Here is a 27,037-nt window from a genome sequence, read left to right on the forward strand (position 1 = left end):
TGATTCCCTATTACTCCAACATAAAATCATATTCAGATTTAATAGATTGAAGAGAGTATCTAGAGAGATTCATATGTGAGTAACACTGAGTGGATCAAACACTAGCCAGTGCATGATGGGAAATATGAGGCCTTGTTCAGCTCACACAGATGGTGATGTGAAATAAATGATACTTCAAAGGGTGATTATCAAATAGCATTTCATTTTATTCCCTGAAGTCAACTTGCACTTTAATTATAATGTGAGGTTTGTGCACAATAAAAGCCATCATTTTGTTTTTTCATGGCCATTTTTCACTGTCCCGCCAGCAGGACGCCAGTTTACTTCACTATATTACAATTAAATCCTAATATAATCATGACAAACTATATATCGTTGGAAAGGTCTAAAGCCCTATTCGGACAGGATTAGCTTTACAAGGGTAGATGAGTAATGTAATTTTACCACAGGACGTCTGTAATATTAATGGTCAATCCGCACCATGCAAAACACACAGATAACCTATATTTATATATATAACAGTTATGTCAGGTCGAATGATGTATTAATAAACTTCAGATTGGATTGTGTTGGGAATGGGCACTTAGCTAACGCTAAACCATGTTTTGTGCCTCTAACTAGTGCTTTCGATCTTCTTTCTGATCTGAACGGTGTGTAAAACACTTGCGTTTGGCCACAGATCTGTCCCAGCGTCTAGAACACAACTGAATGCCTTTTCAAGCGTCTTCATATTTGAAAAACCCCGGAAAACTACTTTTAAACACGAAATGACGAAATATTTACGTACATATTTACAGCGGGTCTATTCGCACTGGATTAGCATTACCTGAGCTCATTTTTCCAGACCTTTTTACTGAAGGTAAAAGTCGCTGTAATCTTTACTGACATTGTCCATGATGATCCCTGAGATGCACATCCGGACGGTTACTGTACCCCTCCTCTCCATGTTACACCAGTCCCGTCCGAATAGGGCTTAAGACTCCTAAATAGATATTTTACCACTGTTTTTTGTTTCAAATTATGTAGGAACAGTAATAGATTAATTTATGACAAAAGTGCACCTCAAAAAAATCTACATCATAACAGGAGTTCTGACCTTTGTCACAAAAACTTTGGTTTTCATGCTAAAAGTTCATAATAAAACATATATTCTAGTATTAGTCCATAAAGAAATATAAATGCCGACGGCACATAAAGAAATGAGCTCTTGAGACTTATCACACACACACACACACACAGACACACCTGTCATCGGTGTACAGCGGCACACAAGACGCATGCATGTCTGTTTATTAACCGCTAGAGCGCTGATTAATCCAGTAATGAAACAAGTCAAGTCTTTATGAATCAATCATTTAAACCGATTTAAAAAATATTGTGTTTCAGCTGTCTGGATCTTACATGTGCGTTCATCATATTCCACCCCTTCTGAGAGGGTGTTCTCACTGCTGCAGATTCTCACAGAGAATGCAGAAATGTTGATTTTCCTTCAGAAAAACTCGTTGTTTTTGCAAAAATGGCTAATAATGTTGATATTTTTTTCTGTCTATTGAACTCATTTGACAAGCATAAGAAATAAACACAAAAAGGATTGTTTAAGTTGAGTATTGTGCATTTTTTCCTAACTAATATTTTTAATTAGTTTAATAATTTGTAAGGAATCGGAACTGAAACTGGAATCGTTAGGCGGAACTGGATTTCGAACAAGAATCGGAAAATGAATTCCCAACCCATCACACACCCCTGTCATCGCTACACATCCGCACACAAACACAATCCTCCCTCATTGGCTGCATCTCAAAACTCCAACCCAATAGATCTTATCCATAAAGTTGTGGTCATATTTACTGTTAGTGGAATTTTGCGGTTGAAATCCAGTCAGGGATGCTCACGATCGAAGGCCGGAAAAGTTCCCCACGCAGATTTCACACACGGACAGAAAGCGGATTGGTTTAAAGTGACTTCTATGTGAGCAGAGCTTCATACGTTTCTACGTTATTGACAATGGATGTGAATTGACTGTAAATTCGCTAATGCGATGGCATCAAGCAGTAACCTTCCGGCCACTAGAGGCCGACTGAGAGTCAATCCCATAGACCCCCATTTTAAAATGCACAACTTTACAGCAGAACAAAACATGTTTACAGCCTGGTTAAAAAAAAAAAAAAAGTGGTTTTGGTCTATATAGTAGGGGCTTTACAATATATCGAAACATTTTCATCATCGCGATAATAGTAAATGCGATATCCGTATCGCAGAGAGGTGCGATAAATTACATTTATTTATGTGCCAATCATTTGTGTGTTGCACGCATGCATAGGTTGTTTATCCAAATTCGACCAATCAGATGGGGCCGTTCTATCTTTATACCCGCCTCCCCAGTAGGTGCTATTATGCTATTGGCTAGATCGGGCCCAAGGGAAACCTAGTGAGACGAGAGTGGAAAATAAAAACTAATGGCGGGATTAGAGACAAGCGAGGAAAATGACAACAGCGAAGAACCTGTGCCTAAAAAGACCTGTTCATCTGAAATATGGCAATATTTTGTCTTCAATAGAGAAGACGTGTCACAAATGCAGCAGGTACTGTGTAAGGGGCCATTCACATATCGCATCTAAAACGCCTGAAAAACACGGCCACTTCTCCTTTCAACAAGCGCTTGCGTCTGTCGTTGCTATGCAACCATGAATGCGCTGAGCGCTTTCCATAATGACGAGGAAGTATCAGCAAAGGATTAATTGATTTCTAGCCCTTGCATTAGATTTACTACTAGATATATTTATGGAGATGAGAAATAAAAACCCGCCCTGTACAGCTATGATCAGCTGTCCGGCCGAGCTTCCCATGTTGTTACGGAAAGGCGAAGCTGATTTTTTTTGTCACATGACCTGCGATGAGCTTGCGGCATTCTGACAGGTTGAGATGTTCTCATCTCGTTGCGGCATAGGCGGGCCTGGCAAAATGTGCTTTCATTTTGAGCGCGCTTGCCGCACGCCTGCATTTGAAATAACGAATTTGCACACGCAAAAAATGCGATACGTGAACATTGGTGACGGTGTCGCCGAGCCGTGCCGAAAAATTGTCAGGGGAGAGGGGAAACTAATCTCCACAGTCATCTAGAACGCAACCTCAGGGAGCTATATGAAGACTTCAGAAAGTGTAAGCCCAAATCTACCAAAACTGCTAACGCATGCCAAGTAACAATAACAGAGTCTCACAGACAGCTATTAATCAAAGTGTTGCAGGTGTAACTCCTTCTGAAAAAACCGAAGATCAGAAGAATATCTATTAGCCTACCCGTTTATTTAGTATGATCATTACATATAAATGATAAAAAAGTAAAATGTTAAAGTAAAAAAGGAAATGTTATATCGCAAGAAATATCGTTATCGCAATACTCAACAACAATATCGCATATCACATATTTTCCCAATATCGTGCAGCCCTACTATATAGATAATTTTGCCCTTCATGACGACTGTGAGGCGGGTGAATTTTTTTATAACTCATCCGTTTAAATTATATTAAAGCCTTAAATTTCTACATAATTAAGGCCGTGGACACTTGAGTGACAGGTGGATTGTCGCTGATGTCACTGCTAGCCGTTTGACTGTTGTCTGTTAGCGTCACGTCACCTCAGCTAATCCGCCTTGCTGCACATGTTCGGCTATCCAGGAATGGTGTCCAGTGTTGTCCATCCGGGAGCGTCAGGCCGTGTGTCCACCAAAGCGTTTTTTTCACGCAGCTGGCGTATTTTTTCAATTGTTTTCAATGTGAGCGCCACGTTTTTAGAACGCCATGAGCATAACGAGGCGCTGAGCGTTTTTTTCACACTGAAGCGCTGAGCGCGTGCCATTTTTTACTGGTTGCCGAGAGTTGAAGAATGTTCAACTTTGGGTAAAACGCAGCGCTCCTCACATTCACTTTTTACCCATCCATCCAATCACAGTGGAGGAGGGGCGGGACAAATACCACACCGACCAATCGCCATATTCTGCTTGTTCAACGTCAACAGATGACAAGTATAATAACGGAACAAAATCATTTAAAACAAGAGCCAGAGAAAATACGTTACAATGTATCGACATTTTAATATAGAATCAACACAGAAACAAAATATGTGTGAAAAGAGATACTAGTAACACTTTCGTGCTACTCGTGTTTCTGCTGAGCGCTTTGGTGGACACGCGGCCTTATCCAGCTGTCAAGATGGCGACGGCTGGCTCCGCCCACTTTGGGCTTCAAAAACGCTCTTCAGAAACTTTTATGTCACGGACACTACAGCCATATTTTTTTTACAAGTGTATGGACTGAGCTCTTTAGACTCATCAAACACACCTGTCATCGCTAATACATCTGCACACAAACACAATCCTCCCTCATTGGCTGCATCTCGGAGGTTTTCTCTCTGTGTCGTAACATCAAAACACCGCTGGAGAATAACGCTAGCTTTTCTGTTTCTCCTCCCCCTGCTGAAGGAGAACATAAGAGAGAGCAAAGCCAAGTCAGCAGTCTCTACACCGGCGGCGCCTTGTTTTCAGCTCATTTTTCTCCCAGATTGCTATACCTTCACACGCAGATCCATACGGTGCTCCGGCGTTCCGCTCGGCAATGAAGAGAGCTATATTTCCCCTTGAGTTAGGACACCTCATGACAAATGATAATGGATAATCAATAAAGCGGGAAATATGAGGCCGCAAACTTTATGAAGCCAGGAGACATATTACTCCCCAACAACACTCGTTTCCCTTAACAAAGTCACTACGCCGCTGCGCCTAATAATCTGAGGGAAAATCAAAGAAGCCGCAACCACATCAGCAATATTGGCAACTTATCCCACTTTAATGGCATTTTGATTGATTTTTTCCTCTTAATGGTAGTTTTATAGATTTGATGCTGGTCCTGCAAAACAGCAGTGTGTAATAGAGCTCCCCGAAGGCAAACAGAGGCCATTAAAGCCCTTGTCTTACCAGCTCTCGTAATTGGAGGTTGACCACCATCACATTTCACACATCACACACCACCACCTGCTTCAAACCACCGTCCGTCCATCCCAGCGTCCATTTCCTGAGTGATGGGGTTACGAAGAATCGTAAAAAAGGGGTGACCTTGCAGCTGACATTGTGGGGTTTTAGCCAAGCAATGACCTGATGAAAATGGAGGCCAGAGAGATTATAAATCAGGCCACTTTTAAAATGAGTTTACTCTAACGCTCATTCATCACCGGGGCGTAATGCCATTTGCGGATCCGCAGCGAACAAACGGCGCAGTAAATAACAAGAGCCGGAGATCTGCGCAGCATCAGCATACATTCATTAAACACGCCTACCAACACAACACTGTAAACACACTGCGAATCTAATGTAATTGTCCCGTGTCGACATAAATTCAGACTGAGGCGTCCTTATCAGAGGAGGGGAATATTAAAGAGGAAAGACGGGAGATGTTTACCAAAAACACAGCCACCTTTAACAACCTCTGATGAGATGATGAACGAGGCGGAGAAAAGCCACGCAACCTCTCCGGCAAGACGAGAAGCCATTATCAGACGTGGACGGAAGCTCATCGATCGTCGTAAAAAAATAACGGATGACAACCGTTATCGCCTCTGACGCTGATGAGCCCCAGAGCTTGTTTATTAATTAAAAATCCTTCTTCTTGTGGTTATAATCAAGACGCCTCCCTCCTCCTCCACGGCGCTAGCAACCCAATCGTACATCAAACTTCATGATGCGACGCCCGCTGATAATGCGCTCCTGCTAAAGCTGATTTTCCATGATGAATCTGGGAGCATATAAATTGGCTAATATCTAAAAACATTTACAGATACTAGAGGAATGGAGTACTTGCGGGCCGTGATGGATGAGGCTGTTAGACGCCAGAGGACAGCTCTGCAAATCTCTGCCGCTGCCTAAAGCCCTCGTTTCATTTTCATATTTACTTCTTTAAACCCATCCTCCTCTCCTCGGCACACAGAGAAAGCAGGAGAGGCGTTCGGTCTGTGGTTTTTTGAGAGTGATGGTCCCAGTAGGGTTAGTGGGGCAGAACTGATCTGTGTCTGAGAGCAGGGATGAAGCTCAGCCCGTTTCTCGGCTCTGCAACGCCCCGATCCACGCTAGTAATTAGTATACGCTAGTAATTAGTATACTTGTCAAGGCAATGCTTACCCTCACCGCCTCCTACAGCTGCTAATGAAGAGCCTGGATCTCACGACTCAACGGCCAGAATCACCGATGCTCTTACCTTCAGTCACACTTTATATCGAGTGTCTTTAACTGCTATGTACTAATAATAAGTCATTTGATTCAATGTACTTATTGTGTACATACATGTTTTTATATTGTACTTGTATTTAAAAATACATGAATGTAATTAATTTCTGTAAGCACATCTATAATTACACCGTTGACACCTAAACCCACTATTAAACCTCCACCAAACCGGTTATATGAGGTGAATATGGGTAAGGTTAGTACTGATCATGTTTTGGTGAAGTGTTTTTTCTTTAATAACTAATGCACCTTTTTACACCACAGACTGAACAACATGAAGCATTGCTTGGTAACTGGTTGAGCTAAACTGGTATTATCTAATTGTGTAGTTAAATTTAACAGCTGACAGATATTCAACATAATTCATGTGTGAGAGTCTAACAGAAGGACGGACAAAACCAGTGAAATATCCACTGATCTGATAACTCTGAGTTTTTTAAACTATAGTGAATGAACTGTGATAATGTGAGAAATGTTGAAGGTGTTGGAATAAATTTTGGTTTCGCTGAATATACATGCAAGTACATAGTAGTCAAAAACACCTAATATAAAGAGTGACCAAATAGGTTAATTTAACTGTAAAGGACTGTAAAAACGCTAGTTCCCTTAGTAGTACATACAAAGTGGAAAAACGCTAATAGACCTAACAGGACAATTTAAATGTTTTTATCGTAAATTACTACAATTAAAAAACAGAATCTGTTCCCACAAATCCGTGCGTTTCTTGTAAGTGTTTATTAATTATGTACATTTAAGTTTTATGTTACATCTTCTGAGGTTTAATTAAGGTTCATTGCATTATGACCATGATTGTGTCTTGTATTTGTGTGAAACTATGTGTAACTTCTATTTTAGTATTTACCTCAGCTTGTGGAGAAGCTCCTTGTGATGAACTTTGATTTTCTCTTTCACTGCCTTCTATAGTTTTCATTATAGTTAGTGAAATAGTGTTTTTTGTTGTATTTAATAAAAAAAATTATGCAACTGCACCACAGAATTCACAAATGTATTTTTTACGGTGTATGAGCATTATGACCCGAGTACTCGGAAACTGTGATTGTGTGATTTAAAATATACACATATTTATTTTTCTTGAGTTCTGATTGGTTAGTGCTATTCAGACCGAAAATGAAAGCGAATCACTTTGATAATATTATGTTTTTGCTGTATATATCTAAATAATCGCATTTGGTTGAGTTAAATAACCCATTCGTAAAGTGCTTTAGTTTACTGCTGTTCATTCAGTCTTTGGATTCCGCAATGTTCAACATTATTGGTTATGACTGCTAGTTATTCTTAATAATGCATCAATAACCCAGTGTTGTTTTTCAACAGTATGGTTTAATTATGTGCATGTGAAATCCAAAACTGGGCAAACGGTCAACTCGTTTAATATCACATTACATGTTGGAGAAATGGAAAAACACACGCTTTCTTTAAAAAAGATAGTTAGATCTCCCACTGCTTCTGTCATGTCTACAGTATATAAGCATTATTCACTGGATGCTCAGGCAACATTCATGAAATTAAAGATAAAGTGAAACAAGGCAGAACTGAACAATCATCTCGTTTCGATATGATAACAGACGTCCAACCCAGAGCCACAAAACACCAAAGAGACTGGAGTAAAGTGCAGCATTTGATGTGCTTTCTAGTGAAGTCGAGTCTTCAGAAGATCCGTCTGGAGAACACCAAGCATTACAGATGTTGATATCATATTCCATATGTGCTCAAAATGCCCTGAACGTATTGATTTATTTACATGCACATCCATCCGGCCCGCGCAGCACTGGCACGGTCTGGGAAAACCCCGACACAACACTCACTGGAGAAAAGACTTCAGAAACAATTTCAAACTCTCTATTGATCCCGCTGAAGTGAGTGGATATATATTCAGCGTCCCAAAGGCACAATTTCTGTGTCTCTTAAATGCAAACGGGGAAGAAAGGAATGAAAGAAAATAAAAGCTGGTGCACGAAGGCTGAGCGTCTGGTGTATATGAGGCTATTGATCGGTGCACTGCGCTGGAAACACAGGGAATGATGGATGCGCTCGCCGACAGCACTGGACAAACCTTTTAGCTAACGGCCACCTAACACAATTATCAGCGTCTCATCAAAGCAGCGCTGGACACAAGTCTAATATTCACACAGGGAGATTCAGGAGTGAAGCAGGGAGACAGTGAGACAGAGGTTCACTGATAATCACCATGGGAAAATCTAAGTAAAACTGGGATCTGTGACAAATATGATACACCGGTGTTTTGTCAGATGTTTTGTACTCTTTTAATCCCTTTTATAACTGTTCTAAATTTCCTTGTATTTATTTTGTGATTATTTTAATTCATCTCTGTGTAAAGCACTTTGAATTACCATAGTGTATGAAATGTGCTATATAAATGAACTTGCTTTGGTCCGGCGGGGCTTTGGACGAAAAATAGGCGTCACTTTCATTTGAATCTACGGAGAACAGAAAGGCTGAGCCTCTGGAAAATGATCAGGAAGATTATACAGAGGATATTCTTCTCACGCCAGAGGTGTAGAGAGAACCAGAAAACCATACTTGAGTAAAAGTAGAAACCTTACAGCAAAGATTACTCCATTACAAGTCACTAATTTCAATACAAGTATCTGATTGTATTTTACTCATTCTGAACGTAGGCTCAAAAATGCACCTCGACGCCTCAGAGACGTGCCAGTGAAATAAACAATTGTAAGATGAAAAATCGTGTTTTCTAAAAATCTAAATAAAACTGAACATCTGAATATTGCAATAAATAAAGGTAGACACAACAACTCTCAAGATCATAAGTAAACCAATATCCTTCAAAAAGGTATCATCAATATAGTGGATAAATAAAATAATGTTAAGTAATATGAAATAATCAAAGTTGCTCATCATGACCTCATCTCCTAAATCAAACACCTGCGATTCACATCTACATGCTAATGCACTCGCACTCGTGTAAAGTAGCCTTGCTGACGAGTTTGTGTGAGTAAGAGTAAAGCACACAGATATACTTCCTTCAGTGCCCTTATGCCTAGTTCACACTACATGATTTTAAAACGTCGGGCTGAACTGAGGGGTTCACACTACATTACTTGCTCTCTGAGAAATCAGGAGTGTTCAAGTTGTTAAGCTGTTCACACCACACGACACAACGTTATTGATCCGCAACAGGAGGTAACGCACTACACGAGTTGACAACAACTCTGTCACCCAACGATACTATCTCGTCTACAAACCACGTTTTGTCACGAAAAATCACGCAAACCGGAAATGAGGCGAAACCGCACGCGCGCCGAAGAACACAAACACGGCCGCGAATATGGACGTCAGACAGAAACTAGTGCTGCAAACTGTTTGCGCGATGATTTGCTCTGAGAAAAAAACGCAAAAAAAGAAAAAACAAGAGAGTATGGGCGAGAAGATCCGCATACGCGAACAGCAGGGATTGTCTGTGCTACAGAGAGAGTTGGAGGCGAGTACAGCATGTTTATATCGGATATGTGCATGTTTATGTTTGGCTGACGGAAAAAATCGTGTATTTACCCGCGTATTTACCCGGTGACCTCAACCCATGCCTTGCTCTGATTGGCTGTTGTTCATGACATCAGTGAGGTTGAGTCGTGCGACAGCTCTGGATATCTAGCATGCTAGATATTTTTCTAGGCTCGGCGTCGCGTCTGCGAGGCGTCTGCGAGCGTCTTTGATGCGTTGTTGGCTCTTTCATACTAACAGATTGGCGAGCGTTCATCGCCCGCTAATCCCCCGCGATTTGCACGCGATAACACCCTGACCTGTCGGCGAGCTCAACGATTTGCAAATCGGGCTTAAAATCGTGTAGTGTGAACTAGGCTTTAGATAGCGATATCACTTCTTTATAGCAGAAACTGCAGCAGAAGCAGTCACTCATTACTCATCACAAATGTAGGAAAAAGTACATTTGATTAATCAAAAATGTAATCAAGTAGAGAGTAAGTTATATTATATTTGATACTCAGTAAAACTACAAAGTAGCAAAAAAGATATTTAAGTACAGTTACATTTACTCCAATACCACTGACTGCTTCGTCCTTTAATTATATATATATAGAATTCAATTTCAAAACACCACAGTATCATCACACACACTGTAAACCTCCAACACCCCCCACTTCATTAGGCATTACAGCCTTTTTTATTCATTAAGATTTCTGTCTGATATGGACACTGTTAACAGTAAATCATATTATGGAAAACCAGGTTGTTATAGTGAACAAACTACAACAATTTTTTTTTTACAAAATTCATTACTTCCAATAAAATAAACTAACTACATTAAAATATAAGAAAATAAAATTCAGCTAGTTGCCAGGGGAACATTTCTAATTTTCATTTAGTTTAACTTTATGTAGTAAAATAACTAAATCTGAAATTAATAAAAACTATATAGACATATTTACAAATAAAACTAATAAAAAAATTAAAACACACAACAAAATTACTTGAAAGAAGAGAATATTAAAACAAAACTAAATATTAATTATTAAGATTAAAAAAGTACTGTGTAAATATATATGCACATTCATATATATATATATAAATATGTATGTGTGTGTGTATATGTATGTGTGTGTGTGTATGTATGTGTTTCCAGCAAATCATTAAAATGCATATATCAATGTCTATTTAAAAGTGTGTTCAACACTTTATATGAGGTGTCTATATAACTACTATATACTTGCATCAATAATAAAGGTAGTGTTGAGTATGCTAATAGTGTAGCTGTTGTATAGCGAGTCAGTTGTGCTGCTAGAGGATACGGGTGAGGTTAGCACAGGTTTGGTGGCGTGGAGAGGGTTAAAGTGTAGGAGTAGAGTTAATTATAGATGTACTTATAGATATTAATTACATGCAGATTTTTTAAAAATGCAAATACACTGTAAAACCATGCATGTACACAATAAGTGCACTGAATCAAATGATTAAACGTTTAAACACGGTAATTATAGACACTTAAAGTGTATAAAGTGGGGCCAAAAGCTCTTTATACTTCATATGGACTGGAATATTAGTGTATTTCTCAGTCCACTGTTTTCATGAGAGATTCGAGCGTCAACTTCATCATCTAACGGCCTGTGTATTGCAAAGCGTCTCTAGCGGTCAGTGAGGTCTTCTGGAGCTGATGTTGATGTATAATCAGAGGAGTGTTGTGTGTGGGAGGTCTTCTGCTTCTACACACACGCACACACACACACACCGCAGGAGCGTTTGGACAAGAGCTGGATAACAGCATGCAGAGTAATCACACACTTCACACTGACATACGACTGCATGCAATGGAGTCTCTCTCTCGATTAAACCCATGACACGTGCCTCTGACACACTGAGCGTGTGTATGTGTGTGTGTGTGTGTGTGTGTGTGTGTGTGTGTGTGTGTGTGTGTGTGTGTGTGTGTGTGTGTGTGTGTGTGTGTGTGTGTGTGTGTGTGTGTGTGTGTGTGTGTGTGTGTGTGTGCGTGTGTGTGTGTGCGTGTGTGTGGAGAGGAAGATGGCGGACACTGTGCGTAAACCAAGCGTCACCAACTTCTGCTCAAAAATCTGCTCTAAAACACACACACACACTGAGCGCAGAAACACCACGGTATCGGTCAGCATCTTTATGCTGTTGATGACTGATCACACTTGCAGCATTTAGAGACAAAACAGTCCAGATTTTATATTTTGACCATGAACAGTTACCAGCCATAAAAAAAATGTCACACAAAAATAATCATCACATTGATATTGGCTAACACATCTATATTGTTCTCCACAAAGGCACCCGACACCGATACTGCACATCAAATAATTATCTGTTCTCACCCATATTAGATAAAATGTTTATTGGTGCCAACAAATACTAATGCATCTAAAATTTATATTTTCTTCTGCGGTTTTTCCCATGAATTACCTAGACTCTAAGCAAGTCTAATCTGTGCCGCTATAGTTTCATATATAAATATTTGAAAACTTCTCATAATAACAGAGAAGTTCTCTAATGTTTTTGCACCATTGCTTTGGCAAAGTATCTGTCAAACTTTCTAAAAATCAAAAGTGTGATATGGCTTTGTGCCCTTAATGATTTAAAGAAGTGTATAGTTTGTTCGTGTTTTCCACGTCTCAGAACGGCTCGGTTCTCAGTCAATGGATGCCGTGAATCTCTGCGTGCGCTGAGGCACCGGTTACGCTCGATTTCTGCATTCGCATATTTTTGTGGGAAGATGATTAGAGCATTTCACTAGATTTGAAATGAGACGCATTTGTAAACCTGTTTTCATAGAAATAGTAGTTTTCCGTCAAAATAAAAGTTCAAACTTTTATCTCTTGCAATTGAAGAAATTAGAAGAAAAAATGTCCCCACTGTAGCGTACATTATTATTATTGGCTAATGGCCAATATTACCGTCATACTTTGTCAAAAATAATAAATAAATAAAAAATTAACTCTAAAATAAAGTTTGCATGCTACATGTGGATTTATGCATCACAACAATCATTCCTGTTATACATTAGAGTCTCCTGTTTGAAATCTGCATGAAATTATTAAATGTAGAACGTGAATGCAATGTAAGTGCTTTGGATAAAAGCATCTGCCAAATGCATAAAAGTAAATGAGGAATAATAATAATGGATCAGCAGCATATCATATATGAAACTGTGTGTCTGCAGCTCAAAGCTACATTCAAACACTGTTGAATTCTTGAATGCTGTATTTAAGCATATATTTATGTATTAGAGCTTTAAAGTGATTTGTGCATTTTGGTAACACAAATACTAAAAATAATTCAACAGAAACGGCAAAACTTTACATGCACGCTTTCTGCATTTCTTTCATGCATGTTCTCCAGGGGTGTAACGCTCGGTACAGCAGAGACGAGGAAACTAAACCTAAAATGTCTTCTTTTTTTTATTAAACAGTGGTTTACTGAACAAATTGTGTCTCTGTCTTTAAATGAATTAAGTTATAATTAAAAGCATAAAATGATCTCTGCTTATGCTGTAAACTATATGAAGCCCTTACTTGCACAATACTATAATATTAAAGGTTAACAACAGAGCTCATATTAGCCTAAATTCAGTTGCTATTTTGCGTTTACTTCTAAATCTAATTATAAAATTATGTTTACTCCAATTTGTTGTTGAAATTAAAATTTACAGTGGCTGTCATTTATGACAGATTTATTCAAATATACATTAAATAATCAAGACATCACTAATAGGTTAAGTAAAATATGAATATATAAGCTAATATCACTATATATATTATTTAGCAAAAGTGTTGATTTCTCTGGCGAAGTAACGAGCTGTGGACACTGATACGCTACGTGACACTGTTTACAAGATTTCCCTGACGTCTTTCCACGGATGAAACACTGATTGAGAGATTACACCAGATTCATCTAACTAAGTTGTTCTGTATCTTCCTTCATATGTTGATTCATGTTTATTCTTTAGTGAATAGGAAGAGATGATCACGTTCACTCGCGTCTACAGTGTCTGTCGAGCACATCACAGAGAGAAGCGGCATTTTTTATTTGAATTTTGAGTTAAAATGGACCAAACATGAAAGATGACACTTTGTTTCTCATCACAAGTAAAAAAACGCCGAGCTTATTACAATGATTGGTGGTTAGGTTAACGCTGTATTCGTCATGTACACATAAGACACGAGATCTATTGAGCGCGTATCATTACACCCCTAATGTTCTCATATCAGTTTGCTGGAAACTTTTTCTTCAGAGACCAGGAGACGTTGGGATATCTTTCAAGCAGAAGTTACTCTTCATTGAGGACTTCGCTGTGCGTGGCTGTAGTCATCCAGGTCTAACTCAATAGCTCAGCACAGGAGAGTTTATACCTTTCCAGGGGGAGGGATTTACATAGAGGAGTCAGCGTTACCTGAAATTCCCCAGCCCTGATCTCATCAGCATAACGGTGTCATTCAAATGCATAGATACTGATCCAATCAGCCGGACTATCCAACGACTGGGACAGGGACTCCGAGAGCCATTAAAGAAAAAAGAGTTAGAGTCTCAGAAGTCAAGTCATCTTCATTTATACAGCGCTTTTAACAATGTTTTTTTTACTGGTGTCATTGTAACCTATTTTTGGCATGGCACATACATTTTTGTTTATTTGTGTCTAGATGTGTGTTTAGGTACATATTGCATGTGTTTACTTTGTTTAGGGATGAGTGCGTCACCTTTAGAGAGTCTTGGATGAGTGAATGTCTTGTTTGTATTGGTTTTAGTTATATATTTCTGTACTTACCATTATTGTAAAGTATGTTTTTTTTTTCTTATTGTGTATTTGTTTTTTGTTATGTCTTATTTGACAGCTGTTGTAAGGTCAGGTTTCGTATCTAGATTTGACGAACCCTCGAAAACGAGATGGTTCATCTCAAGGGGTTATTCCTCCTCAATAAAATAAATGTCAATGTTCCAAAGCTGCTTTACAGTGATAATAGGAAATCAAAGTAACCAAGATTGTTTTGGCTTTGTGAGAGCTCTAGAATAAAGTTATTTTCCAGCTAAAGTTAGTTTTAATTGATTCACTTCCGTCGCAACAATCATTTAGTTATTTACTCAGTAATCTGATTCATTTAACTTACAATAGAGGAACTCTGATATAATCACTATTTATACCTCAAATGCTAAATTCAGTCTACTACACTTTCTCAGTTTCCATGGAACTGGAAATGACATGGAAATACGTACTCGGCCACAGATATGAACTCAGCACAATGTTCGATGTGTTAAATGAGTTATGAGTTACAGTGTGTGAGGGGTGTGTGGTGTGCATGTAGAGCTGTACTCACGCACTGAAGGCTCACACTCCTGCAGAAAACACTCCAGGATCACCCGGGCCAGGAGAGCCGGGGACAGGTCCACCTGTCGAACACAGAGAGAGAGCGCTGATGAACACAGCTGTGAGAATCATCACTGACGGGAGAAACTGGAGTCTTTACATCTGCATTCAGCATCAGTACACACGGTGTCCACTGACTCGGCTTTCTGCACCACAGCAACAACTAACTAAATCACTAGCTATGCTTCCATACACCTATTTGTATGTGCATTTGTGGATACCGTCTAAAAAAAAAAAACGATGGATGGAAATGGAAAAATGCACATAAAATCTAAAAATGTGCACGCTCAATTGAGTCGGATAAATTTTTTATCCGATAATAAATTCCTCGATGCGCATCAAAAAAGACATGTGACTTTGCGATGGGACGGCATAACTGGACTAACCGGCCAAAAGTAATTTATTATATACGAAATTATTATATACAGTGGCTTCTACTGCAGCGACCACCATTTTTCTAAGTGATTTTTAACATCAGTTTATGATGATTTTGCTGTCTTTGGATTTCTGGATGGAAACACAAATGTTGTATGTGATATTTGATGCAAATGCTATATGCACATAAGTTAAATTCACAACTTTGGATGGAAACATAGCAACTGTAGTTAGTGTATAGCATGCATGTGACAAGTCAACCGATTCTTAAAGTCCCCCTGTGGTGAAAATCCAGCTTTTAATGTTGTTTATGTGTGTATGTGGTGTTTTTAATATGCTTTAACACAAACCATGTGTAAATTCATAAGTCGACAGCATTGCTGAGTATTTTCTCCTTAAAACTGCAGTGAACCAAAGACAGTCTCAAAAACACGCTTTGAAATCGCTGGTGTTTCTGACGTCACAAACTACCTTGTAACCAATCAGATCAACGTGTGATCGTCAACCAGTGGATCTCTGAGTGAGTGAGTGAGTGGAGGCGGGGCTAATTAGCATATTCATAGAACCGCGCATAATAAATGAGGCAAGGGTGTCGAGTTACAGTCAAGATATTTTAAGGCATGAAGATTTTTCAAGAAAAAACATTTCTATGTCATTTTGGTGATCAAAGATAGGTTTTATGGGATATAATTATTGACTACAGTACTGAGAGCGTTAATAGATGTAGTTTATTTTTACAGGGCTTCACTGTTGATGTAGGTTATACAGTCTCGACTCGAGAGATACTTTAAGATACGAAAGACCTCAATCCGAATGTCACTGAAAAGCAGAGAAACTTGAGGGAAAGAAAGCCTCTAAAAATGCAAAAACAAGACGAGAATCTGACTAAGGTACAGCAAGGCCTGAAGCGTGTGTAGTGTTGAAGCGTGTGTAGTGTTGTAGTGTTGAAGCGTGTGTAGTGTTGTAGTGTGTAGTGTTGTAGTGTTGAAGCGTGTGTAGTGTTGAAGCGTGTGTAGTGTTGTAGTGTTGAAGCGTGTGTAGTGTTGAAGCGTGTGTAGTGTTGTAGTGTTGAAGCGTGTGTAGTGTTGAAGCGTGTGTAGTGTTGTAGTGTTGAAGCGTGTGTAGTGTTGTAGTGTGTAGTGTTGTAGTGTTGAAGCGTGTGTAGTGTTGAAGCGTGTGTAGTGTTGTAGTGTTGAAGCGTGTGTAGTGTTGTAGTGTGTAGTGTTGTAGTGTTGAAGCGTGTGTAGTGTTGAAGCGTGTGTAGTGTTGTAGTGTTGAAGCGTGTGTAGTGTTGAAGCGTGTGTAGTGTTGTAGTGTGTAGTGTTGTAGTGTTGAAGCGTGTGTAGTGTTGAAGCGTGTGTAGTGTTGTAGTGTTGAAGCGTGTGTAGTGTTGAAGCGTGTGTAGTGTTGTAGTGTTGAAGCGTGTGTAGTGTTGAAGCGTGTGTAGTGTTGTAGTGTTGAAGCGTGTGTAGTGTTGTAGTGTTGAAGCGTGTGTAGTGTTGTAGTGTTGAAGCGTGTGTAGTGTTGTAGTGTTGAAGCGTGTGTAGTGTTGTAGTGTGTAGTGTTAAAGTGTGTGTAGTGTTGTAGTGTTGTAGTGTTGAAGTGTGTGTAGTGAAAGAGAAGGGCTTTGAAGCTGAAACATGCGAGAGCCGCACACCTACATCTGCACACTACATCAAACCACTCACTGCATCTCTTCAATAACAGCGGCTGGAAACATCAAACACACAAAAGCTGAACAGATTTGCACACCTGTTTATTTGTCCAGCAGGTGAAAATGCTGCGTCTGATCAATTTGAATAGTTACACTCTTCAACACTTAGTCAATGATGCAAAAATGCATTATTTTCCTGTTATGACTGTAAAGCTGCTTTCTCGACACGATCCAGCCGAGGAATAAGAGTCTGATCTAGACAAACCAGAGCACATTTATAACTAAATAAACATCTATATACTTTAACCACTAATAGTGGTCTTGCACGAGCTGTGATGCAACACACATTACATCATCAGGGTGAAAGGTCACGCGTGACGAAGGCGGAAGAACCGACCCAGTGTTTACAAAGAGAACGTGCAAAGACTGAGTCAAACGCCATTTACAAATACATAAGTAAATAAAAGGTAAAGCAACGATGGCGGACGGTTTTGAAGTTGGAGGAGAAAATGAGGGAGTTTTTCACCCTACTCTACATTTCTGACCCGCGTGACCTTTCACCCTGATGACGTAATGTGTGTCGCATCACAGCTCGTGCAAGACCAGCATTAGTGGTTAAAAGTATATAAATGTTTATACAGAAATCACATTTAGTCTGTCTGATTCTGAACACACGGATGGACTCGCATCTGTTCTGATGAGGACGGTAAGCTTCAGTCACTCTGAAACACATCATCAGCCTCACGTTTCATCCGTACACACACACACACACACACACACAGGAGACGACACTGAATAATGACGTCTGCGTGAGGTTTCCCTGCTTCATTCAGGAGTCGTCCTCATCGTTTTCAAATTAATCATGAGTGGATCTCTCATCTGAGACGCGTGAGTAACGTTTACGAAGCTCCGATCACATTCATCATTCTTTAATCACGCTGAGACAGACACGGTGTGTGTGCGTGTGTGTGTGTGTGGTCATGGACGGCGATGCACTCACATGCACAGTGATAATTCTCATCAGTTGTTATAGTGCAGCTCATCTTGGCGATATATATTGACCCATAAAGCACTACGACTATAGCAATTAGCAAGAGCGCAGAGTAAATGTGAAGTAGTGCATTAAACTGAGTCATGTGACACATGAGGAAGAGCGTTCATATCCTTCAACACCAGATTCACAATCACTCTGAACTCAGTCGAGGATCAGAAAGACGTTCATTTAAACTTCGGCACGTTGTGTGTCTGGCGCTCACATTTGATTTGATATTTGATCACTTGGATAAATATCAGATACAGTAAATGTCAACTTTTCTCTTTCTCTGAACTAATGCTTTATTCAAGAAACACTGTTTTACTGTAATATTACATTATAAAATTAACAACTGATTCACTTACTTTTTTAATTACTTAATGATGCTACTCCAATTATTTAAAAGGTGGCTGTAATAAAAACTCGTTTTTTAATGACTGATATATTCAAACATTCATTAAATACTGAAGATCAGGTTGAGTAAAAATATGATGATTATGTCATATACCGCATAAATGGTAACACTTTATTCTAGATATTCTGTTGTCTATAAGTAACTTTGCAACTACATGTCAGCTAACTCTCATTAGAGTATTAGTAGACACTGCTTAATATCTGATAACTCTTTATTGTGATGCTCCTCAAACAGACACTATACTGACTATAAGTATATCTGCAACTACATGTTGACTTATTCTAACCCTACCAGTCTACTAATACTCTACTAACACTATAATGAGAGTTAGTAGACATGAAGATGCGACGTTACTTATAGTCAACAGAATGTGTTAAAATAAAGTGAAACCGCATAAATTTATCAAAATGCTTCTCTAGAGTTATTTTTCTAGCTGACTATCGAGTTTATAATCATTGAAAGGCTTTTCTGAGGTAAAAGTGACGTTACGTGACATTATTGTTTTATTGACGTTTATTGACAAAACTTTTATTCAATGGATTATATACAGTATAGCCTTGAAAGCTCAAATGTCTAAAGTGCGGTTATAATCACTGACGCCGTCTACACTACACAATCAATCTCTTATCTCCAGTGTCTACACATTGTAAGAGGATTCGTGAGCGAGCAGAACTGAACCAGAACTCCTGCGCTGTGATTGGTGAGTGGATTCTGACTAGATTAAACGCCCCTGATTGGTCAGTGCGTTCAAGAGATCAACAGGTATGTCTGTGATTGGCTACATTTCTCACCGCTGTACATGGAAACATTTGACGTTCTCAAGAGCGCAATTTCATCCATTATTACAGTATCAACGGAGGGTTTTCTTAGCATTTGATCTGAAGTTTTTTAACCAAAAATTATTTATGATCAAACATGAATTAGCGGAACCCGGTTGAAGACCCTTGCAGTAGAATTTACTTCTCAAAGAAATAATAATAATATATTTATTAAAACATTTTTTAAAGACGATCACACATCACAATTTTTCATCCATGTTTTAACTAGAACCGTAAACCTCTATTGTGCGCCAATCTCTTTGCCAAGGAATTCAGTTTAACTGTTGACTGTAACTCGACACCCTTGCCTCATTTAGTATGTGCGGTTCTATGAATATGCAAATGAGCCCCGCCTCCACTCACTCACTCAGAGATCCACTCGTTGACGATCACACGTTGATCTGATTGGTTACAAGGTAGTTTGTGACGTCAGAAACACCAGCGATTTCAAAGCGTGTTTTTGAGACTGTCTTTGGTTCACTGCAGTTTTAAGCAGAAAATACTCAGCAATGCTGTCGACTTATGAATTTACACATGGTTTGTCTTAAAGCATATTAAAAACATCACATAGACACATAAACAACATTAAAAACTGGATTTTCACCACAGGGGGACCGTTTAAGATTAATTAAATTGTTAAGAATTAATGCACTGACTTGATTACCAACATTTTTGATAATACATTTGCATTACATTATAATACACAGAATCAAGGAAAATTTAAAATGGTAAAAAACAACTGAATTTTGGTAAAAAGGAAACAGATTTTATAGGCTCCTGCAATAATTTCCCATGAGATCTGTGTGAATCACATGGTTAAACACTGAGGTGATGAGTGTGTGAGCGGGTCAACACCTCTCACTCGTCAGTGTTAACAGTGACATCATTCACGGCCGATGGCCAGCGCTTAACGAAGGTTTGATGTAAACAGCTCTCCTATAGAGATACTGACCTCTGTGTCAATAACAGACCACAGACGCATTTATAAACGTCACTTATGATAATAACACTGAACTATTTTTCCAAGAAGGATAATTGCACGAAATCATTGGTTAATAGGCAGAACCATTAGTCCAATTTTTATAAGTACTAACAGACTGGGAAAACTCCAAGTGAATCTTTTGGGTTAATTATATTTGTGCACACCTCAGAAAGCGCTCATTACCTGGTTGGCGAGCTCCAGCAGAACCGGGTCTGAGGGACGAGTCTGGGCTTCGCTACGGTACCTTCATTAACACACACAACAACAATGGGGAGGAAAGTCAACAAATGAGAAGAGAAGACAACAAGAGCAGACCAGCCAGAACATGCCAGAGTCCCTGATGGGTTCAGCCTCACCCAGACCGTTCATTAACCCAAACCACAAACCCTCAGACACACCAGCGCTCTGAATCTCAGCTAGCCAGAAGCACAACACCGGCTCCTGTCGACGCTGTCAAACGCCAGATCCTTTTATTTGATGTCTGGGAGAATAACAATCAGGAGTGTGTTTCCCGTACAGCGCTGTACTCGTGCTTCACTATCACAGTGCGACACATCGCTGAAGAAATCAACTAGCGAGTCACGAATGTTTCCCGAAACCGTCCTGTCGCAAATTAGTCGTTCAACCACGTTGGTTAATGATGTCACACAGGTGTTGGAGTAAAGAATCTGTGTGAGATGGAGTTAATGCTAGAATTATCCTATAAATTATGGATATGGCGTCTGAGGACTATTTCTCATTTTTCTCAGTTATTTTGCTTTATTTCCAGATTCACTCATAGACTCGTTCTTACGCATTAGATCACGCTCACACATGCACACTCTTCAAAAACTACACTTTAAATCTCTCGACAAACTAAAAGACGTAAACAGGGTTCGTACAGATACAGATATTGAATAGTATCCATTGAAAGGACACTACGACAAAGATATCACTTTTCTTATTCAAACTGATTTTTTCTCCCATGAATATGATTGACCTGAAGAATGAAAGCTGTATCATATACTTGATTATTAATATGAGCAATATCACGCTCATAGCCATGTGAAATGGCTCTATATCAGCAATTCTCAAACTGTGGTCCGCGGACCACTAGTGGTCCGTCAGGGTACTGCAGGTGGTCCGTGGAAAGGCAAAATAAAACATAAAATAATATTTTTTTTACCTTCATTTTACCAGGAAATTCCCATAAAAAAATAAAAAGTAAAAAGAATACGTAGGCCTATATTGACATAAAATTTAAATTAAATTGTCAAGTTATTTCGTGTTTACTAAAATAGGCTAGTGGCGCTCGGCCGTGACGTTCAAGTTCAGCGCCGTTAGAACCACAACATGGATCGGTGGATAGCAACAGGTTCTTCATCAGGGCTATCAAGTGTCACAATTGAGTGTGACAGTCACTCATTTCGGTCTTTTGTCACACACTCCCGCCACACATTTTATTTCTCACGCAGAAAAACTATTTATAATATATTTAATATGCCGCAGCTACCAAAATTTCTCTGGCCGCGCCGCTCTAACTATGGACCCGTCAGGAATCAAGCGTGTCTCCCCTGGTGTTGTTAGTCGAGCTACACAATAACCAATCAGAAAATAGCACGATTGTATCTGGGTAAGATTTAATGCAACAACCAATGAAATTTTTTTTTAAATTGTCATGAAACAACCCCATCTACCCCCATCCTGATTATGCCCTCGAGCGCTTGAGTAAATAAATAAATAAAATATGTGGCAGCCGTTGTGTGCAGTAAACTTTCTTTTAACAAGCCTGTTGTACTGATGTGATGACCAGTTGTAGTTTTAGTGCTAGTAAGCCTATTTAGAGGTGCGGATTAATTCAGGTGCGACTGTGTGTAGACATATTTTATTATGTGTATTATGAGGTGGTCCGCAAAAATTCTTGATTACAAATAGTGATCCACACACACAAAAAGTTTGAGAACCCCTGCCCTATATCAATATCAGACGGGTGAGAAAAGATTGTGTTATCAATAAAATTAAACACTATTTTCTAATATAGCCTATAGTCCATCAATAGTTCAAGCACTTTCAAGTACCTTTTCATAAATATGGCTGTTTTCAAGGGTTTTCCGAGACTTCGTACAAGTACGAGTCCTGCGTGAATGACATTTGTATGTATTCTCAATAAAAGATCAGGATTTATTGAGTCCACATGTCAAGAGAAACTCTTCTTCTAACCGCAGCTCGAGATCTGTCGCTCACACACACACCTCTGCGATGCTGTTTGCGAATGTTGGTCAGAACTATAGTTTCGTGAAACACAGACTCGTTAACCTGATGATAACGACAGAACTCGTGATTATAGTTGGCTAACGATGCTTTCGGGAAACACAGCTCTGATTAGTTGCAGTCTCTACTCTCGTGACCTCAGATCGAAATGCTTCTGCTTCAATTACTCAAGCTGATTGTGTACACACACATACATAACACTAACATAAACTAGCATTGAGCAAAACATTTGTTGCAGGATTTATTCATCTTTGTTATTTCAACATTTACTAATACGTTATTAAAATCAAAGGTTGTATTAGTTAACATTAGTTCATGCACTGTGAACTAACATGAACAAACAATGAACAGCTGTATTTTTATTAACTAACATTAACAAAGATGAATAAATACTGTAACAAATGTGCTCATTGTTAGTTTATGTCAGTTAATACATTAACTAATGTTAACTCATTAATCTTATTGTAAAGTGTTACCAATGTTATTCAATAAGAAAATGTAGACTATTAATTGACTTATAAACCTAAATGAATGAGCAGATAATGAAGGACAATCATCATCACATGATATTCCTCCACTAGTGTTTAAAGCTTCCCATGATGCACCTGAGCTGAAATCTACACAAAGAAGAGGAGTTTTTCATTCGCACACGTCCATTTGTCTTGTTTCAGGGTTTTCATCGTCACTGCACTGTTATAGCAGTGAAAAATACTCATAATAAATAAGAATAATGCAAATGATTTTTAATGTGTTTAAATGTGTTTGATCAGAGATGCTATCGAGCACTAAGAGCACATCATGTGCCGCATCCGTCAACTGGTTTATTGAATAATTCTCAACATTAGTGTTGTATTATGTGTTTTATGTATTGTGAATAAGCTGTATGTGAATGTTAAACCACCAATGAAAAATCTTTATTTTTCCATTTTTAAGATGTCACGTGAATTTAAAATAGCTTAACTTTCCATAATGTATTAGAATAAGACATCAGTGATGCATGCGTGTTATCTCTTACCGCTGGTAATATCCTTTAACCACGTCAGGAATGTGATGTCTCACAAAGCTGCGCTTCATCCTCTTCTGAAACACACACACACACACAACGTAAACTAAGCAAACGCACATATCCATCATGCAAAACATCCCCAGTCAGTGTGTTGGGATGTAGGGTGGTGTATAATGTTTGTGTGTGTGTGTGAAAACACTTTGTTTTAATGTTTAACTAGCATGTTGGATCTATCGGTGGGCAGGACTACTGGATGTTATTTACATGTGAGAGGAAGAACCAAACCACTGAGGAAGATGTTGTGTTTATATGTCTATAACTCAGACGCGGATCTAGAATCAAACTTTTCGGATCTATAAACTTAGATGGACTGTTTCGAGCCTTTATTTTTGAACTCAAGTGTTTAATAATGTGATTTACTTTTACACTGATTCATTCATTGGAAATTAATCATTTGGCATTTTGAGTTTGGAATTTTTTTAAGGGAATAAATACTTTCATTCATCAAGGACGCATTAAACCGATCAGAAGTGACTGTAAAGACGAGTATAATGTTACAAAAGATTCTATTTCAAATAAATGCTGTTCTTTTGAACTTTCTATTCATCAAAGAATCCTGAAAAAATAAAATACATCACAGTTTCCACAAAAATATGATTCAAAAATATGTTTTCAACATCTTTAATAATAATAAATCTTTCTTGAGCATCAAATCATCATATTATAGTGATTTCGGAAGGATCATGTGACACTGAAGACTGGAGTAATGATGCTGAAAATTCAGCTTTGATCACAGGAATAAATTACACTTTACTATATATTCACATAGAAAACAGATGATTTACACTGGAATAATATTTCACTGTTTTTAATGTATTTTGATCAAATAAATGCAGAGCAGAAGAGACTCTTTCAAAACATGAAAAATCGTAATGTAATTTCCAGCAAAGATAACTACACTGCATTACTGTAACACACAATGAGCCCTGCGTCTGGCACCAGATGTGTGTGTTTTAACACTGATTCGTGTGTGTAGAAGCGTTCACTACCCTGTGCTTTCAGCCTCATTCATTTCCTGTTCTTCTAAACTACAACCTCTCTCGTAACGGCGTCTTAACCCGAGGACGCTTAAAAACAACTTATTTAAAAACTACAGGAGTGATTCTGCTGAGACACGGAGAATGAGTGACAGCTGTCAGACGGATGATGACTGACTCTATTCTGAGCCGCTGTAACAGTGGCCATCGATCATCATCGCTGTCAGACGAGGAGAACGCTCGCGACAGCGCGAGTCAGCTAACATTTAGCACACGGACCCGCGCCACACCGGGAAATTATTATTGTCAGAATAATAATAGTTTAGCATAATTTATTACAGGTCCGGCAAATAAGCAGCGGCTCGATGTTATTAGACAGATGGAGAGGCCGGGTTGGCAGAGGTCCACTGTGTGTGTGTGTGTGTGTGTGTGTGTGGGGTGTGTGGTGTGGTGTGGGGGGGGGGGGGTCCTCCAAACCAATCAGAGAGTTGGCAGTTCAATTACACAGAAATAAGGGGACATTCATCATTCAATTAGGCAGCTGTCAGGCCACACAAAGGAGGAAAACTTCTAACCTGGTACTCCTGGGAGAAGATGCTCAGAAGAGTGGACGGGGGAAGACTGGAACAAATAAAAGAAGGACAAAGTTAATTACCAGAGTGCATTGCACGCAGACAAAGAGAGAGAGCGAGCGAGAGAGGAGTGCTTTAAAGCCTGTAATCTCCAGGAACACGGGAACAAGTGTGGCGAAGCTGTTTCGGATGAGCGCTTCCATGCGGAGGAGAGGATCTGTGTGACGAGAGGAATATAAGTGTCCTCGCGTATGATTGGCTGTTGTGTCAGGTGAACAACACACCTTTAGACCTCGTGCGTTCACTCTATCACGGGAACAAAAGCACACGCTGGACCGGGGAGAATGACCTTGTACTTCGGGAGACTCGGAGGCGGTTCTGGGAAATAAAGGCTTCCTGATGTTTCACACACGATTCTTCACCTTCAGCAGTTCATATCTTCTTCTTTCTCTGCCTGTTTCTGTGACCCAATGAGCATTTCTTGTCCAATAGTCACACCTTAAATTTGCAATTTCTATAGTATTACATTAGGAGTGTAACGATACCCTAATATCACGATACTGAACTCACGATACGATATTATTGCGATACTCCAGGACATATGATAAAAGGTTTACAAAAAATGATTAAAATGCTAAATTTGATTCTACATTGTGTGTGTAAATGAACAGGCTTGGACTTGGTGCTGAAACCCAATGCACAGGACAATAGAGACACCAGAATATAAGCGATCCTGGAGGGACTTATTGTGTACATGCATGTTTTAAATTGTACTTATATTTTGAAAATACCTGCATGTAATTAATGTATGTAATTAGATTTGTAATGACACTGTTAACCCACCCTTAAACCTCAGCCGTATCACTCCTCAACAGCAGCACAAGTGTTTTACAACACAACATCAACACAATAACTTACCTTGTACTTATTTTTCAATGCAAGCACATAGTACTTAAAGCCACTTACTATAAAGTGGGCCTTTTACATTTTTTCAAAATCATACAAGCGTGTTTATTTGCATGCTTGTGCGTGTATATGAATGATAAGAATGGCTATTTCCATGCATTGGTTGAGTGTCATGGGCAGCTGGGGATGATGGGATATCGGGGAACCTTCTCACTGATGGGCTTTGAAAAAGGAAACTTTCATGGCAGGAGATCTGCAGATCCCAAAGGACTCAGCGCTCAATGTCAAACGCCTGGGCTGGAAAACACAGCGCCTTACGTGCACAATATTACACGGGAGCTCTTCTTCTCGGCCCTGATTGGACAGAATGAGCTAAAACCCAAAGCATTTCCACGCCATTTGAGTCTCTCATGCGAGCATGTTCTGGAAATACAACACTGTTGTTTTTTTCACTTCATTCAACTGATTTTAAATATTAATAATTGTTGATGGTGTAAGAAAGTTTAGCACAGAGTGAAAAGTTGTCATTTATATTATTGACTTTAAAAGCTATATCTATGGAAGCTTGTTTCCACCACAGAATAAAAAATAAAAACTTTATCATTCTGACTTTTTTCTCACAATTGCGAGATGTCTTTTTATCGCAGAATTGAGTGATATAAACTTGTGCAATAAATTGTGAGTTTGTATCTCACAATTCTGACTTTATAACACGCAAACACATTATATATCCTACTTCATACTTCAATACAAAAAGTGCCGACTTTGATAAAAACGTGTGAAAAAACTATATTACAAAGTTGAAATGACTCATAAGCCAATAAGTG

At 39.0% G+C, this 27,037-nt stretch overlaps 1 protein-coding gene and 1 long non-coding RNA gene across 3 annotated transcripts in view; one reads left to right on the forward strand and one right to left on the reverse strand.

Moving 5' to 3' along the window:
• The window catches only part of cdin1 (CDAN1 interacting nuclease 1), a 122,712-nt gene that overhangs the window by 66,083 nt on the left and 29,592 nt on the right, over positions 1-27,037 (reverse strand). The window contains exons 3-6 of one of the 2 annotated variants that reach the window (XM_077240171.1): positions 25,308-25,353; positions 23,705-23,769; positions 20,623-20,683; positions 15,113-15,185 (exon numbers count right to left, since the gene is read on the reverse strand). In XM_077240171.1, coding sequence (XP_077096286.1) covers positions 15,113-15,185; positions 20,623-20,683; positions 23,705-23,769; positions 25,308-25,353 — 245 coding nt within the window. The remainder of the gene's footprint in view (positions 1-15,112; positions 15,186-20,622; positions 20,684-23,704; positions 23,770-25,307; positions 25,354-27,037) is intronic. The other variant, XM_077240172.1, reaches the window with a different exon arrangement.
• Positions 10,245-10,545, forward strand: LOC143746438 (uncharacterized). Its single transcript, XR_013206557.1, has 2 exons — positions 10,245-10,308; positions 10,465-10,545. It is a non-coding gene; the product is annotated as an uncharacterized LOC143746438 (long non-coding RNA).

This window comes from Siphateles boraxobius, unplaced genomic scaffold (assembly GCF_051911475.1).
Source record: "Siphateles boraxobius isolate OS27281-9 unplaced genomic scaffold, OSU_SipBor_1 22, whole genome shotgun sequence".
Lineage (NCBI taxonomy): Eukaryota > Metazoa > Chordata > Actinopteri > Cypriniformes > Leuciscidae > Siphateles > Siphateles boraxobius.